The sequence below is a fragment of the Pongo abelii genome, chromosome 1 (assembly GCF_028885655.2).
Source record: "Pongo abelii isolate AG06213 chromosome 1, NHGRI_mPonAbe1-v2.0_pri, whole genome shotgun sequence".
Taxonomy (NCBI): domain Eukaryota; kingdom Metazoa; phylum Chordata; class Mammalia; order Primates; family Hominidae; genus Pongo; species Pongo abelii.
The window spans coordinates 98757010-98772296 of record NC_071985.2 but is presented as its reverse complement, the minus strand read 5'-3'; the positions used below and the strand labels follow the sequence as shown (position 1 = coordinate 98772296).

The 15287-nt window shown below is 41.6% G+C and overlaps 1 protein-coding gene across 3 annotated transcripts in view; it reads right to left on the bottom strand.

Moving 5' to 3' along the window:
* The window catches only part of THEM4 (thioesterase superfamily member 4), a 44992-nt gene that overhangs the window by 16144 nt on the left and 13561 nt on the right, over positions 1-15287 (bottom strand). For 2 of the 3 annotated variants that reach the window (XM_009244297.4, XM_054527937.2), the window contains exons 2-3: positions 12901-13087; positions 528-687 (exon numbers count right to left, since the gene is read on the bottom strand). In XM_009244297.4, the coding sequence (XP_009242572.1) occupies positions 528-687; positions 12901-13087 (347 nt within the window). Of the gene's footprint in view, positions 1-527; positions 688-12900; positions 13088-14794; positions 14952-15287 lie in introns of all 3 variants that reach the window. The other variant, XM_054527933.2, reaches the window with a different exon arrangement.

Sequence of the window (15287 nt, the reverse complement as noted above, 5' to 3'; positions counted from 1 at the left end):
TGTGGTGTCATGTGCCGGTAGTTCTGGCTACTCAGGAGACTGAGGTGAGAGGACTGCTTGAGCCCAGGAGTTCGAGGCTGCAGTGAGCTATGATCACACCACTGCACTTCAGCCTGGGCAACACAGCAAGGCCTTGTCTCACAAAACAAAACAAACTATACATATTCATTGTTTAGAAATTTAGGTAATGCAAATATGAAAAAAAAGAAAAAAAATTTAGGACCCATAATACTACCCACCTAGTCAGTGACAAGCCACTGTTAACACATTAATGATATGCTCTCAAATTATACTCTATTGCCCTATGCCCTATAATATTATAATGCTCATATATATAAATATTTAATCAATATTAATAATATAGATAAGAAGTCCTTTAATAATGTATTATAAACATCTTTCCATGTCAATAAATATACATCTATGTGACCATTTGAAAGTCTTTATTGTAGTCCATGTACAGGACACATGGGGGCAGTGTAAGATAAAAATCTTTTAGATCCACACTTTCAGGCTATCATTCTTACCCAGGTGGTCCTTCCAGGTAAGGGCCTCCTTGAAATAAGCAAACCATCCTTTTCTCAACGTCATTGTAGAACATCACGTATTCAAAGCCTAGGCCATCATCAAAGCTTCTGGTGAAGAGCTGGGCCTGTGACATTTGTTCTTCTTTCATAAGCTTTGGGTCTATAGAAAATGAGGTGGATGGCAAATGAGAAACAAGGTTAAGAGAAATGCCATGGCAGGGCCAAGCACCTGTACCCTGCTAGAATCACATGTCAATAGATGATTGACTCAAATGTCCACAGAGTGCAAAATTGAAAGGAATGGGAGGGTCTCAATGAAACAGAAGATAGGATCTTTGCCCTTGTGGAATTAAGTCTAACTGGGGACAGAGTAAACAGACATGAAATCAAAACAAAGTACCCACACATGGCAATCAGGAATATAGTATATAAATGCTAACAATATACTGAATAAAATGGTACGGTAACGACGGAAATCCTTCTTGGAAGAACTGTGGTTTAAATGCAATTTACAGAAAATAAAAAATGTAACAGAAAGGAGGTTTCCCTGGCAGACATGAGTTTAGTCTGAATCAGCAACAGGGTCAGTTCAGCCCAATACTCATGTGATTGTGAGTCTAAGCCCCCCAAACTGGCAGTTAGAACCATTAGGGTTCATGAAATCAGATTGTGGGTTGTAACCAGGCTTCTTTCTTTCTTTCTTTTTTTTTTTTTTGGACAGAGTTCCACTCTTATTGCCCAGGCTGTAGTGCAATGGCGTGATCTCAGCTCACTGCAACCTCCACCTCCCGGGTTCAAGCGATTCTCCTGCCTCAGCCTCCCGAGTAGCTGGGATTACAGGCGCCCACCACCACGCCTGACTAATTCTGTATTTTTAGTAGAGACGGGGTTTCTCCATGTTGGTCAGGCTGGTCTTGAACTCCCGAACTCAGGGATCCACCTGCCTCGGCCTCCCAAAGTGCTGGGATTATAGGTGTGAGCCACAGTGCCCGGCCATTAACCAGGCTTTAAAAAGAAACAGAACACTTAGTTAACAGAACCATATACTCTGGGTAAGTAATAGTGCACTTGTTTAGACACAGTTTTTTTTCACTTACACAATTGTGAGCAAGTTGGGGGAACTGGATTGAATCAAAATATAGGTCCCTTCAAAATAAAGATGAAAGCCATTTCTCTCAAGAAATGGTACATTTATCCTTTTGTATCTATTTTAAAATTTAATCCCCCTACTCACCTTTCTTTCATAGCTCATCATGATTTGCCATATATAAAACTGTTTCTTTTATTTCTATTGAATTTATATTTACAAACGTGGAAAAGGATACAGATGAGAAGATCCAGGAGAAGTGGGGAGAAGGACAGGAAGGATGCCTTTTAATTAGGTCATGAGCATCCCAGGGCAGGCACCCTGTCTTTTAGACTTTGCATACCCAACAAATGGCACAGATGTGCACATACTATATACACTTAAGCAGTTGTTGAGTGAATTGATGGTTTAGAAGGACAGACAAGGAAACTTAAAATTGGGGATAAGTATTATGGTGCAGTGGAAAGAACCTTGGCCCATGAGTTGGGAAAATTAAATTATTGGCCTACCTCTGGCCTAGAACTCACTCTTTTGCACCACACTTTATCCATACAATGAAGAGATAAAACAAAATGAGCTCTAAGATCTCTTCCAACTCTGACATTCCAGGACTTCAGGATAAGAGAGGTGTTAAGCGATTATAATTGTTTTACTTAGGAGTTCGAGATTTCTGGTCTAGATTGGCAAACCTTGAGCTTATTTCATAAAAATGAGAAAAATAAGGTCTGGGTTGAGTTAAAATGTAGGTCATTTCAAAATAAAGACCAAAAACTACTGCTCTCAAGAGGATGCATTTGTCCTTTGTGATGGTGAAAGAAGTTTGTTGGAAATGCAGAATCTCAGGTTCTACCTCTGACCTTCTGAAGCAGAACTTGCATTTTAACAAGATTCCTAGGTGCTTCATATTCATTTTTAAGTCTGAAAGGCAACAGTATTTTAAGAAACCGTATAGCACTGAAAATAGCATTGGAGTAACATGATGAGATTTGCAGTTTGAATCATTCTGACAGTTGAGTGGAAGAAGGGCTTTGAGGAGGATAAGAATGGAGACAGGAGATGAGACTACAAAAATCACAATCACCAAACTTATCTGCTAGATGGGGTGATTTTCTCTAGCAAGTGCTTAACTATGTGAAAGCCAGTTCAAAGTAAAAATGGCAGATGGTTGGATTTATCCAGGGCTGGGGTTTTCCTAGGTTAGGTGGGCTACAAAAGTTCAGATAGATGAAGGCTATGGGACTATGAGAAAGTAAAGGATTCAATGAACTCAGGTCTTAATGAAATAACAATTGTTTCTGAGGGGCCTTTGAACAAGTAAGCTGCTGAGAGGAAAAATGCTGTCATCAGAAAACGAGATGTTTAAATGTATGCATTTGGAGGCTGTGTACTGTCTGAAGATAAGGCTCGAGATGTTCATGGGAGTGTGTGGCTGGGGCTAGGGGATAAGAAAAGTTCATAGGTGATGAGGAAGCACATAAACTGAGGAGCCACTGTGTGGATGCTCGAGTTGCTGAGAATGCTGAATGGAGTTGGGTAGATAGCGGACCAGCTGCTGAAATACTCAACTGTGGGGAAAAGAAAGACAGATCAGATTGTTACTGTGTCTGTGTAGAAAGAAGTAGACATAGGAGACTCCATTTTGTTCTGTACTAAGAAAAATTCTTCTGCCTTGAGATGCTGTTAATCTATAACCTTACCCCCAACCCCGTGCTCTCTGAAACATGTGCTGTGTCAACTCAGGGTTAAATGGATTAAGGGCTGTGCAAGATGTGCTTTGTTAAACAGATGTGTGAAGGCAGCATGCTCGTTAAGAGTCATCACCACTCCCTAATCTCAAGTACCCAGGGACACAAACACTGCGGAAGGCTGCAGGGACCTATGCCTAGGAAAGCCAGGTATTGTCCAAGGTTTCTCCCCATGTGATAGTCTGAAATATGGCCTCGTGGGAAGGGAAAGACCTGACTGTCCCCCAGCCCGACACCCGTAAAGGGTCTGTGCTGAGGAGGATTAGTATAAGAGGAAGGCATGCCTCTTTGCAGTTGAGACAAGAAGAAGGCATCTGTCTCCTGCCTGTCCCTGGGCAATGGAATGTCTTGTTATAAAACCCGATTGTATGTTCCATCTACTGAGATAGGGGGAAACCGCCTTAGGGCTGGAGGTGGGACATGCGGGCAACAATGCTGCTCTGTAAGGCATTGAGATGTTTATGTGTATGCATATCTAAAGCACAGCACTTAATTCTTTACCTTGTCTATGATGCAGAGACCTTTGTTCACGTGTTTATCTGCTGAACTTCTCTCCACTATTATCCTATGACCCTGCCACATCCCCCTCTCCGAGAAACACCCAAGAATGATGAATAAATACTAAGGGAACTCAGAGGCTGGCGGGATCCTCCACATGCTGAACGCTGGCCCCCTGGGTCCCCTTATTTCTTTCTCTATACTTTGTCTCAATGTCTTTTTCTTTTCCAAGTCTCTCGTTCCACCTAATGAGAAACACCCACAGGTGTGGAGGGGCAACCCACCCCTTCATCTGGTGCCCAACGTGGGGGCTTTTCTCTAGGGTGAAGGTATGCTCAAGCGTGGTCATTGAGGACAAGTTGACAAGAGATCCCGAGTACATCTACAGTCAGCCTTACGGTAAGCTCGTGCGCTTGGAAGAAGCTAGGGTGACAATGGGGCAAACTAAAAGTAAAACTAAAAGTAAATATGCCTCTTATCTCAGCTTTATTAAAATTCTTTTAAAAAGAGGGGGAGTTAGAGTATCTACAAAAAATCTAATCAAGCTATTTCAAACAATAGAACAATTTTGCGCATGGTTCCCAGAACAAAGAACTTTAGATCTAAAAGATTGGAAAAGAATTGGCAAGGAACTAAAACAAGCAGGTAGGAAGGGTAATATCATTCCACTTACAGTATGGAATGATTGGGCCATTATTAAAGCAGCTTTAGAACCATTTCAAACAGAAGAAGATAGTGTTTCAGTTTCTGATGCCCCGGAAGCTGTGTAATAGGTTGTAAAGAAAAGACAGGGAAAAAATCCCAAAAAGAAACGGAAAGTTTATATTGCGAATATGTAGCAGAGCCGGTAATGGCTCAGTCAACACAAAATGTTGATTACAATCAATTACAGGAGGTGATATATCCTGAAACGTTAAAATTAGAAGGAAAAGGTCCAGAATTAGTGGGGCCATCAGAGTCTAAACCACGAGGGCCAAGTCCTCTTCCAGCGGGTCAGATGCCCGTAACATTACAACCTCAAACGCAGGTTAGAGAAAATAAGACCCAACCGCCAGCAGCTTATCAATACTGGCCGCCGGCCAAACTTCAGTATCAGCCACCCACAGAAAGTCAGCATGGATATCCAGGAATGCTCCCAGCACCACAGGGCAGGGTGCCATACTCTCAGCCGCCCACTAGGAGACTTAATCCTACAGCACCACCTAGTAGACAGGGTAGTGAGTTACATGAAATTATTGATAAGTCAAGAAAGGAAGGAGATACTGAGGCATGGCAATTCCCAGTAGTGTTAGAACCGATATCACCTGGAGAAGGAGCCCAAGAGGGATAACTTCTCACAGTTGAGGCCAGATACAAGTCTTTTTCGATAAAAATGCTAAAAGATATGAAAGAGGGAGTAAAACAGTATGGACCCAACTCCCCTTATATGAGGACATTATTAGATTCCATTGCTCATGGACATAGACTCATTCCTTATGATTGGGAGATTCTGGCAAAATCATCTCTCTCACCCTCTCAATTTTTACAATTTAAGACTTGGTGGATTGATGGGGCACAAGAACAGGTCCGAAGAAATAGGGCTGCCAATCTTCCAGTTAACATAGGTGCAGATCAGCTATTAGGAACAGGTCAAAATTGGAGCACAATTAGTCAACAAGCATTAATGCAAAATGATGCCATTGAGTAAGTTAGAGCTATCTGCCTTAGAGCCTGGGAAAAAATCCAAGACCCAGGAACTGTCTGCCTCTCATTTAATACAGTAAGACAAGGTTCGAAAGAGCCCTACCCTGATTTTGTGGCAAGGCTCCAAGATGTTGCTCAAAAGTCAATTGCCAATGAAAAAGCCTGTAAGGTCATAGTGGAGTTGATGGCATACGAAAACGCCAATCCTGAGTGTCGATCAGCCATTAAGCCATTAAAAGGAAAGATTCCCGCAGGATCAGATGTAATCTCAGAGTATGTAAAAGCCTGTGATGGAATTGGAGGAGCTATGCATAAAGCTACGCTTATGGCTCAAGCAATAGCGGGAGTTGTTTTAGGAGGACAAGTTAGAACATTTGGAGGGAAATGTTATAATTGTGGTCAAATTGGTCATTTAAAAAAGAATTGCCCAGTCTCAAATAAACAGAATATAACTATTCAAGCGACTAAAACAACACGTAGAGAGCCACCTGACTTATGTCCAAGATGTAAAAGAGGAAAACATTGGGCTAGTCAATGTCATTCTAAATTTGACAGAAATGGGCAACCATTGCCGGAAACGAGCAAAGGGGCCAGCCTCAGGCCCCACAACAAACTGGGGCATTCCCAATTCAGCCCTTTGTTCCTCACGGTTTTCAGGGACAACAACCCCCACTGTCCCAAATACCTCAGGGAATAAGCCATTTACCACAATACAATTGTCCCCCGCTTGCGGCAGTGCAGCAGTAGATTTATGTACTATACAAGCAGTCTCTCTGCTTCCAGGGGAGCCCCCACAAAAAATCCCCACAGGGGTATATGGCCCGCTGCCTGAGGGGACTGTAGGACTAATCTTGGGAAGATCAAGTCTAAATCTAAAGGGAGTTCAAATTCATACTGGTGTGGTTGATTCAGACTATAAAGGCGAAATTCAATTGGTTATTAGCTCTTCAATTCCTTGGAGTGCCAGTCCAGGAGACAGGATTGCTCAATTATTACTCCTGCCTTATAATAAGGTTGGAAATAGTGAGATAAAAAGAACAGAAGGGTTTGGAAGCACTGATCTGACAGAAAGGCTGCATATTGGGCAAGTCAGGTCTCAGAGAACAGACCTGTGTGTAAGGCCATTATTCAAGGAAAACAGTTTGAAGGGTTAGTAGACACTGGAGCAGATGTCTCTATCATTGCTTTAAATCAGTGGCCAAAAAATTGGCCTAAACAAAAGGCTGTTACAGGACTTGTCGGCATAGGCACAGCCTCAGAAGTGTATCAAAGTACTGAGATTTTACATTGTTTAGGGCCAGATAATCAAGAAAGTACTGTTCAGCCAATGATTATTTCAATTCCTCTTAATCTGTGGGGTCGAGATTTATTACAACAATGGGGTGCGGAAATCACTATGCCCGCTCCATCATATAGCCCCACGAGTCAAAAAATCATGACCAAGATGGGATATATACCAGGAAAGGGACTAGGAAAAAATGAAGATGGCATTACAGTTCCAATTGAGATGAAAATAAATCAAGAAAGAGAAGGAATAGGGTATCCTTTTTAGGGGCAGCCACTGTAGAGCCTCCTAAACCCACATCATTAACTTGAAAAACAGAAAAACCAGTATGGGTAAATCAGTGGCTGCTACCAAAACAAAAACTGGAGGCTTTACATTTATTAGCAAATGAACAGTTAGAAAAGGGACATATTGAGCCTTCATTCTTGCCTTGGAATTCTCCTGTGTTTGTAATTCAGAAGAAATCTGGCAAATGGCATATGTTAACTGACTTAAGGGCCGTAAACGCCGTAATTCAACCCATGGGGCCTCTCCAACCCGAGATGCCCTCTCTGGCCATGATCCCAAAAGACTGGCCTTTAATTATAGTTGATCTAAAGGACTGCTTTTTTACCATCCCTCTGGCGGAGCAGGATTGCGAAAAATTTGCCTTTACTATACCAGCCATAAATAATAAAGAACCAGCTACCAGGTTTCAGTGGAAAGTGTTACCTCAGAGAATGCTTAATAGTCCAACTATTTGTCAGACTTTTGTAGGTCGAGCTCTTCAACAAGTTAGAGACAAGTTTTCAGACTGTTATATCATTCATTATATTGATGATACTTTATGTGCTGCAGAAACGAGAGATAAATTGACTGTTATACATTTCTGCAAGCAGAGATTGCCAACGCAGGACTGGCAATAGCATCTGATAAGATCCAAACCTCTACTCCTTTTCATTATTTAGGGATGCAGATAGAAAATAGAAAAATTAAGCCACAAAAAATAGAAATAAGAAAACACACATTAAAAACACTAAATGATTTTCAAAAATTGCTGGGAGATATTAATTGGATTCGGCCAACTCTAGGCATTCCTACTTATGCCAAGTCAAATTTGTTCTTTATCTTAAGAGGAGACTCAGACTTAAATAGTAAGAGAATGTTAACCCCAGAGGCAACAAAAGAAATTAAATTAGTGGAAGAAAAAATTCAGTCAGCGCAAATAAATAGAATAGATCCCTTAGCCCCACTCCAACTTCTGATTTTTGCTACTGCACATTCTCCAACAGGCATCATTATTCAAAATACTGATCTTGTGGAGTGGTCATTCCTTCCTCACAGTACAGTTAAGACTTTTACATTGTACTTGGATCAAATAGCTACATTAATTGGTCAGACAACATTATGAATAATAAAATTATGTGGAAATGACCCAGACAAAATAGTTGTCCCTTTAACCAAGGAACAAATTAGACAAGCCTTTATCAATTCTGGCGCATGGCAGATTGGTCTTGCTAATTTTGTGGGAATTATTGATAATCATTACCCAAAAACAAAAATCTTCCAGTTTTTAAAATTGACTACTTGAATTCTACCTAAAATTACCAGACCGGAACCTTTAGAAAATGCTCTAACAGTATTTACTGATGATTCCAGCAATGGAAAAGTGGCTTACACAGGGACAAAAGAACGAGTAATCAAAACTCCATATCAGTCAGCTCAAAGAGCAGAGCTGGTTGCAGTCATTACAGTGTTACAAGATTTTGATTGTACCAGATTCTGCATATGTAGTACAGGCTACAAGGGATGTTGAGACAGCTCTAATCAAATATAGCATGGATGATCAGTTAAACCAGCTATTCAATTTATTACAACAAACTGTAAGAAAAAGAAATTTCCCATTTCATATTACTCATATTCGAGCACACACTAACTTACCATGGCCTTTGACTAAAGCAAATGAACAAGCTGACTGACTGGTATCATCTGCATTCATAAAAGCACAAGAACTTCATGCTTTGACTCATGTAAATGCAGCAGGATTAAAAAACAAATTTGATGTCACATGGAAAAAGGCAAAAGATATTATACAACATTGCACCCAAGTCTTACACCTGCCCACTCAAGAGGCAGGAGTTAATCCCAGAGGTCTGTGTCCTAATGCATTATGGCAAATGGATGTCACGCATGTACCTTCATTTGGAAAATTGTCATATGTTCATGTAACAGTTGATACTTATTCACATTTCATATGGGCAACTTGCCAAACAGGAGAAAGTACTTCCCATGTTAAAAAACATTTATTATCTTGTTTTGCTATAATGGGAGTTCCAGAAAAAATCAAAACTGACAATGGACCAGGATATTGTAGTAAAGCTTTCCAAAAATTCTTAAATCAGTGGAAAATTTCACATACAACAGGAATTCCCTATAATTCCCAAGGACAGGCCATAATTGAAAGAACTAACAGAACACTCAAAACTCAATTAGTTAAACAAAAAGAAGGGGGAGACAGTAAGGAGCGTACCACTCCTCAGATGCAACTTAATCTAGCACTCTATACTTAAATTTTTTAAACATTTATAGAAATCAGACTACTACTTCTGCAGAACAACATCTTACTGGTAAAAAGAACAGCCCACATGAAGGAAAACTGATTTGGTGGAAAGATAAAAATAAGACATGGGAAATAAGGAAGGTGGTGACGTGGGGAAGAGGTTTTGCTTGTGTTTCACCAGGAGAAAATCAGCTTCCTGTTTGGATACCCACTAGACATTTGAAGTTCTACAATGAACCCATCGGAGATGCAAAGAAAAGCATCTCCGCGGAGACGGAGACACCGCAATCAAGCACTGTCGACTCACAAGATGAACAAAATGGAGTCTCCTATGTCTACTTCTTTCTGCACAGACACAGTAACAATCTGATCTCTCTTTCTTTTCCCCACACTCAACACTGAGGGAGAGGTTGACAGATGACAGCAACAAGGAGGAGAAGAAGAGGAGGGTGACAAAGTTAGATGGTATAAACTCAAAGAAACAGAGGTGTTTTTTTTTTTTTTTTTTTTTTTTTATTTTTTTAGACAGAATCTTGCTCTGTCACCCAGGCTGGTCTCAAATTCCTGGCCTCAAGTGATCTGCCACTTTGGCCTCCCAAAGTGTTGAGCCACTGTGCCCAGCCCAGAGGGCTTTTTAAGATGAGGGGAAGTAATGGTTTGAAAACAAGTGTGGGTAGCAAAGAGGACCTCAAACTCCTCTTGATTCTGAGAGGGTCAAATTTTAGTCAAGAGCGAATGAGGGTTGGATGAAGAAATGAGCAAAATGTAGGAATGGAACCCTGGAAAACATTGACATTTAAGGAGCAATTAGAAGGAGGAGGGAAGATTGGTCTGAAAGGTTTATGAAAGCCAAAAGAAAATGTTTCAATGAGAATGAGACAGGGAGGTCTAGTACAGTAAGTGCCGAAGAATGCACACTGAATTTGGCACTTCTGTCACTAGTGGCTTCAATGAAGACATTTCAGTAGAGCTGTTAGGGTAGAAGCCAGATTGTGCTGGGGTAAGGACAGTCAGTTGTGTGATGTGCTAACAGTTGGAAGAGAATAAGTAATACAAACTACACATTTTTCCTCTTCATTTATAAAACAGAATAATTCTTCCCTCGAGATATATCAGAGATTCTGCAAAGAAACTTAAGAACTCTATAATTTTTCTTGATTAGTTTTATTTTTGTTTTATTCATTCCTTCAGCAAATACTAAAGTATCTACCATGAGGAAACTGAGGCACAGAAAGGTAAAGTGCCTTGCTCAAAGTTGCACAGCTTTAAATTGTGGAACCAGAATTTGAACCCAGGCATTAAATTTCAACCATTTAATTAAGAAGTTGTCAACCTTTGGATGGTCTCTAAAGCCGAGAGACTGCATGAGATTACCAATGGAGTGTGGAGAAGAGAGGAGTACTAACGACTGAGACTTGAGGGCACCCCAACATGAAGGGTTTGAGGATGGGGAAGAACCAGCCCAAGAAATTGAAAAGGAGGAACCAGTGAAGTGGAGAATGTGGTGTCCTGGAAGTTACGTTCAAATAGAAAGGAGTCACCAGCTGTGCCAAAAGCTGAGAGGTTAGCGGACTCAGCAACATGAAGGTCACTGGTACCCTTGGCAAGAGCTATTTTGAGGGAGTGGGTTCAAGACAGGCTGGGCACAGTGGCTCATGCCTGTAATCCCAGCATTTTGGGAGGCCAAGGTGGGGCAGATCACTTGAATTCAGGAGTTTGAGACCAGCCAGGCCAACATTGTGAAATGCTGCCTCTACTAAAAATACAAAAATAAGCCGGGTGTGGTGGCATGCACCTGTAATCCCAGCTACTTGAGAGGTTGAGGTGGGAGAATCACTTGAACCCGGGAGGAGGAGGTTGCAGTGAGCCGAGGTCATGCCACTGCATTCCAGTCTGAGTGACACAGCGAGACTCACTCTCAAGACTGGAAAAACAAACAAACAAACGAAAAAACCCAAAACAAAACAGAGAGACTGGGAAGAGAGAAATGCAGTTGTGGCATGTTTATATGCTGATAAGAAACATCTAGCAGAGATGGATGTCCTTCAGTAGGCCAAAGAAAATGGAATGCAGTGCATAAATGGAAGGCTTGGTCTCCCTAAGAGTGTGGATGGTTCACTCACAGCAGGAAGAAGCAGAACATTAGGCACAGACGCAGGGAGGAGGATATGTGAGGCAATGGGAGACTGGAAGTTCTCTTCTGACTGCTTTTATTTTCTCTTAGTGAGATAGGAAGCGAGACCAACTGAGGGTGAGAAGGGAAAGTATTAGAGGCATAAGAAGAAAGAAAAAGGCAGAAAATACTCATCCAGTAAGGGAGGAGAGTGAATAAACTAGGGAAACATGAAGTATGGTTGTTGGGGAAAATTGAGAGCCTTCTTTTTCTCTTTTTTTTTTGTAGGGGGGAGACAGTCTCACTCTGTCACCCAGGATGGAGTGCAGTGGCGTGATCTCAGCTCACTGCAACCTCTGCCTCCTGGATTCAAGTAATTCTTCTGCCTCAGCCTCCCAAGTAGCTGGAATTACAGGTCCCCGCCATGATGCCCAACTAATTTTTTTTGTATTTTTAGTAGAGACGAGGTTTCACCATGTTGGCCAGGCTGATCTTAAACCCCTGACCTCAAGTGATCCGTCCACCTCAGTCTCCCAAAGTGCTGGGATTATAGGCATGAGCCACGGTGCCCGGCGCAAGGGCCTTCTTAAAAATCAGTTAAAAAAAACCAACCACCACCTAAAGATGTGTTTGGATGATTAAAAGATAACGAGTAACTCAAAAATATCTGTGAATGATTCAATATACTATAATGATAGATATCTGTCATTATACAGTTGTTAAAACCCACGGAAAACATAACACACAGAGTGAACCCTAAAACAAACAAACTATGGACCTTAATTAAGAATAATATATCAATATTGGCTCATCAATTGTAACAAATACACCACAGTAATGTGAGATGTTAATAATAGGAGAAATTAGGGATGGGGAGGGGATAAAGGGTATATGGGAACTCTCTGTACTTTAGGCTAATTTTTCTATAAAATTATAATGCTAAAAAAGTATATTAGTAAAAAAACACAAAAGGATAGGAATTGCCATATGTGTGTTTTGGGTGTTGGGTGGGTTGCCCTGGGGATTTAGATACTGGGAGATGTGGGTGTAACCTGAGTGTTCTGAGCTTCTTAGGGTGATATAGCCAGATATGGGATAAAGCGTGAAATGAGATTAGATGACAGCCTCAAGACAGAGAGGTGATGAAGTTGTAGGAGGGTGGAAGCTCTCTGGGGCCCTTTCTTCACTCTTGCTAATGGTGATAAGAATGCCAGGGTGGGAGCAGTCTTATTCTTGACAACAGGCTTTATGCGCTCCAATCTGCAAAATTTATTGTGATTGCTGGTCTATAAAACTGGTGACTATAGCACCATAATGCTGCATTATACTCTTTCTTTTTTTCAGGTAGTAACTAGTACTTCAATCTGTTCTTAGCTTTATATTTGATGCTCAGATATATTAATGGGAAAGTGGCTGTTTCTACCAAGAAAACGGGTTTTGAAGTCTTGAATCCTTTCAGTAGGTGTACGTTTATATGAAGGCAAACGTTTCCAGGAGCCATCTTCACATTTCTTCATAAACTGGTCAAAGAGCAGTCTTAGGTCCTTGTTCCAGCTGGTGTTGGGGACAGAATAGTCCTTAAGAATGACTTCCTCAGAAGAAAATGACCTCTAAAAGACAGAAGAAAAAGAAAAGTAAGTAATGGGAGGTGCATTCTATTTCATAACATATTCTCCCAATTTCTAAGATTATCTTGCTGCTTTTCTTCTCCCCATAAGCTTGTCCCTTCAAAATGGAAGGGAATTTCAGGGATCACCTGGTCCAACCTCCTTGGGAAAATGAGAGATTGAGAGAGGGAAAATGATTTGCTCAACATCACCCAGCGAGCTATTGACAGAGCCAGGATTATGCTCAGGTCTGCTGATTCCATTCTTTTTTTCCAGACTTTAATTAAGCACAGGTAAGCCCAGCACACTGGAGATGGAGGTTAAGAACAGGCATTATCTTCCATGTTAAAAGCACTTCCAGTGGCTATGCACAGGAAGTTAGGGGATAAGAGAGAAGTATTCATCTAGGATTAGGGGTTCAGGAAGGGGTCCTTTGACTTGAATATTGATTAGATAAGCAGAAATTAGCCAGCTGGAAAAAGTATTACAGGCAAAAAAAAACACTGGAATGTAGTTTGGATGTGTGTTCCCGCTCAAATCTCATATTGAAATGTAATCCCCAAGGTTGGAGGTGGGCCCTGGTGGGAGGTGAATGGATCATGAGGGTGAATTTCTCATGAACGGTTTAGCACCATCCTCCTCGGTACTGTCCTCATGATAGTGAGTTCTCATGAGGTCTGGTTGTTTAAAAGTGTATAGTACCTTGTGCCTTGCACTCTTGCTCTTGCTGTGTCCATGTGAAGTGCCTGCTCCTGCTTTGCCTTCTGCCATGACTGTAAGTTTTCTTGCTTCCTTTTTTTTTTTTTTGAGACAGAGTCCCACTCTGTTGTCCAGGTTGGAGTGCAGTGGCGCGATCTTGGCTCACTGCAACCTCCACCTCCTGGGTTCAAGTGATTCTCTTGCCTCAGCCTCCTGAGTAGCTGGAGTTACAGGTGCTCCCCTACCACACCCGGCTAATTTTTGTATTTTTAGTAGGGATGAGGTTTCACCATGTTGGTCAGGCTGGTCTCGAACTTCTGACCTCAGGTGATCCACCCACCTCGGCCTCCCCAAGTGCTGGGATTACAGGAGTGAGCCACTGTGCCCGGCTGAGTGTAAGTTTTCTGAGACCTCCCCAGCAGCCAAGCAGATGCCACCATCATGCTTCCTGTACAGCCTGTAGAAATGTGAGTCAATTAAACTTCTTTTCTTTATAAATTACGCAGTCTCAGGTATTTCTTTATAGCAATGTGAGAACAGCCTAATGCAGTGGGCAAAAGAGGCATGAAACAGTTTTGAGGGGCCTTATTACAATCATATGAAGTAGGTACTATTTATTATCCCCATTTTGCAGATGATGAAATTAAGGCCTAAAAGAAGTTTGACATTATTAGGGTGCAAGAGTAGGGGCAGATGGCTGCAGAAATGCATGTAAAACCTTAACACTAAGCTAACTGGCTTGAATTGTATCTGCAGTGCTCTCTGAGGGATTTTAAATGGGGAGTAACATGTTTAGATCTTTCCATAATATAAAATACAGTGGGAGTGTCCAAGATTGAAATCAGAAGGCCCTATTTGGAAGCTGCTAGGGTAACTCAGGTGAGAAATCATGAGAGCATGAAGCAGAACTTGGTGACTATTTGGATAAGGAGGGTAAGGGAAAAAGAGAAATACAAGACCCAGTAACAGGATTCTGAATTCTGCAGTGAGGTGAATGACAGAGCCAATTACCAAAAAATACAGGAGAAAGAGGAGTAGGGAGCTCAGGGGACAAGTTTTTGGTGTCACAGTAACCACAGCTTCCATCCATCTATTTCCGTAGCACCAAGCACTGCTATTACTCCAATGCCCAGGCAACAAATGGAACATTGCAGGGATCCTAGAGGACCTGGAAGACAAAGTGTGACTTACTGAGGAGCAGAACAAAGTGTATGCCCACAGACACCAGAAAGGAAAACTGGCTTTTTGGACTGCTGCAGATACCTTGGAACATGTAGGATCACAGAAGCAATTAACTCCATGGCATTCTACTTTCAGCCACCCTTATCAATTCATTCAGATTTAATGTACCTACAATACACACACTGAACCATAAAACCAAAACAGGGAGGTCACAGTATGATGGGAGAACCAGCTTTCTGCTGAGAGGGGCTGGCTCCAATGCTGGCTTGGTGGGAAGAATACAGGGAACCTGTCTCAAAAACTCTATGGAAGAAAAGACAGC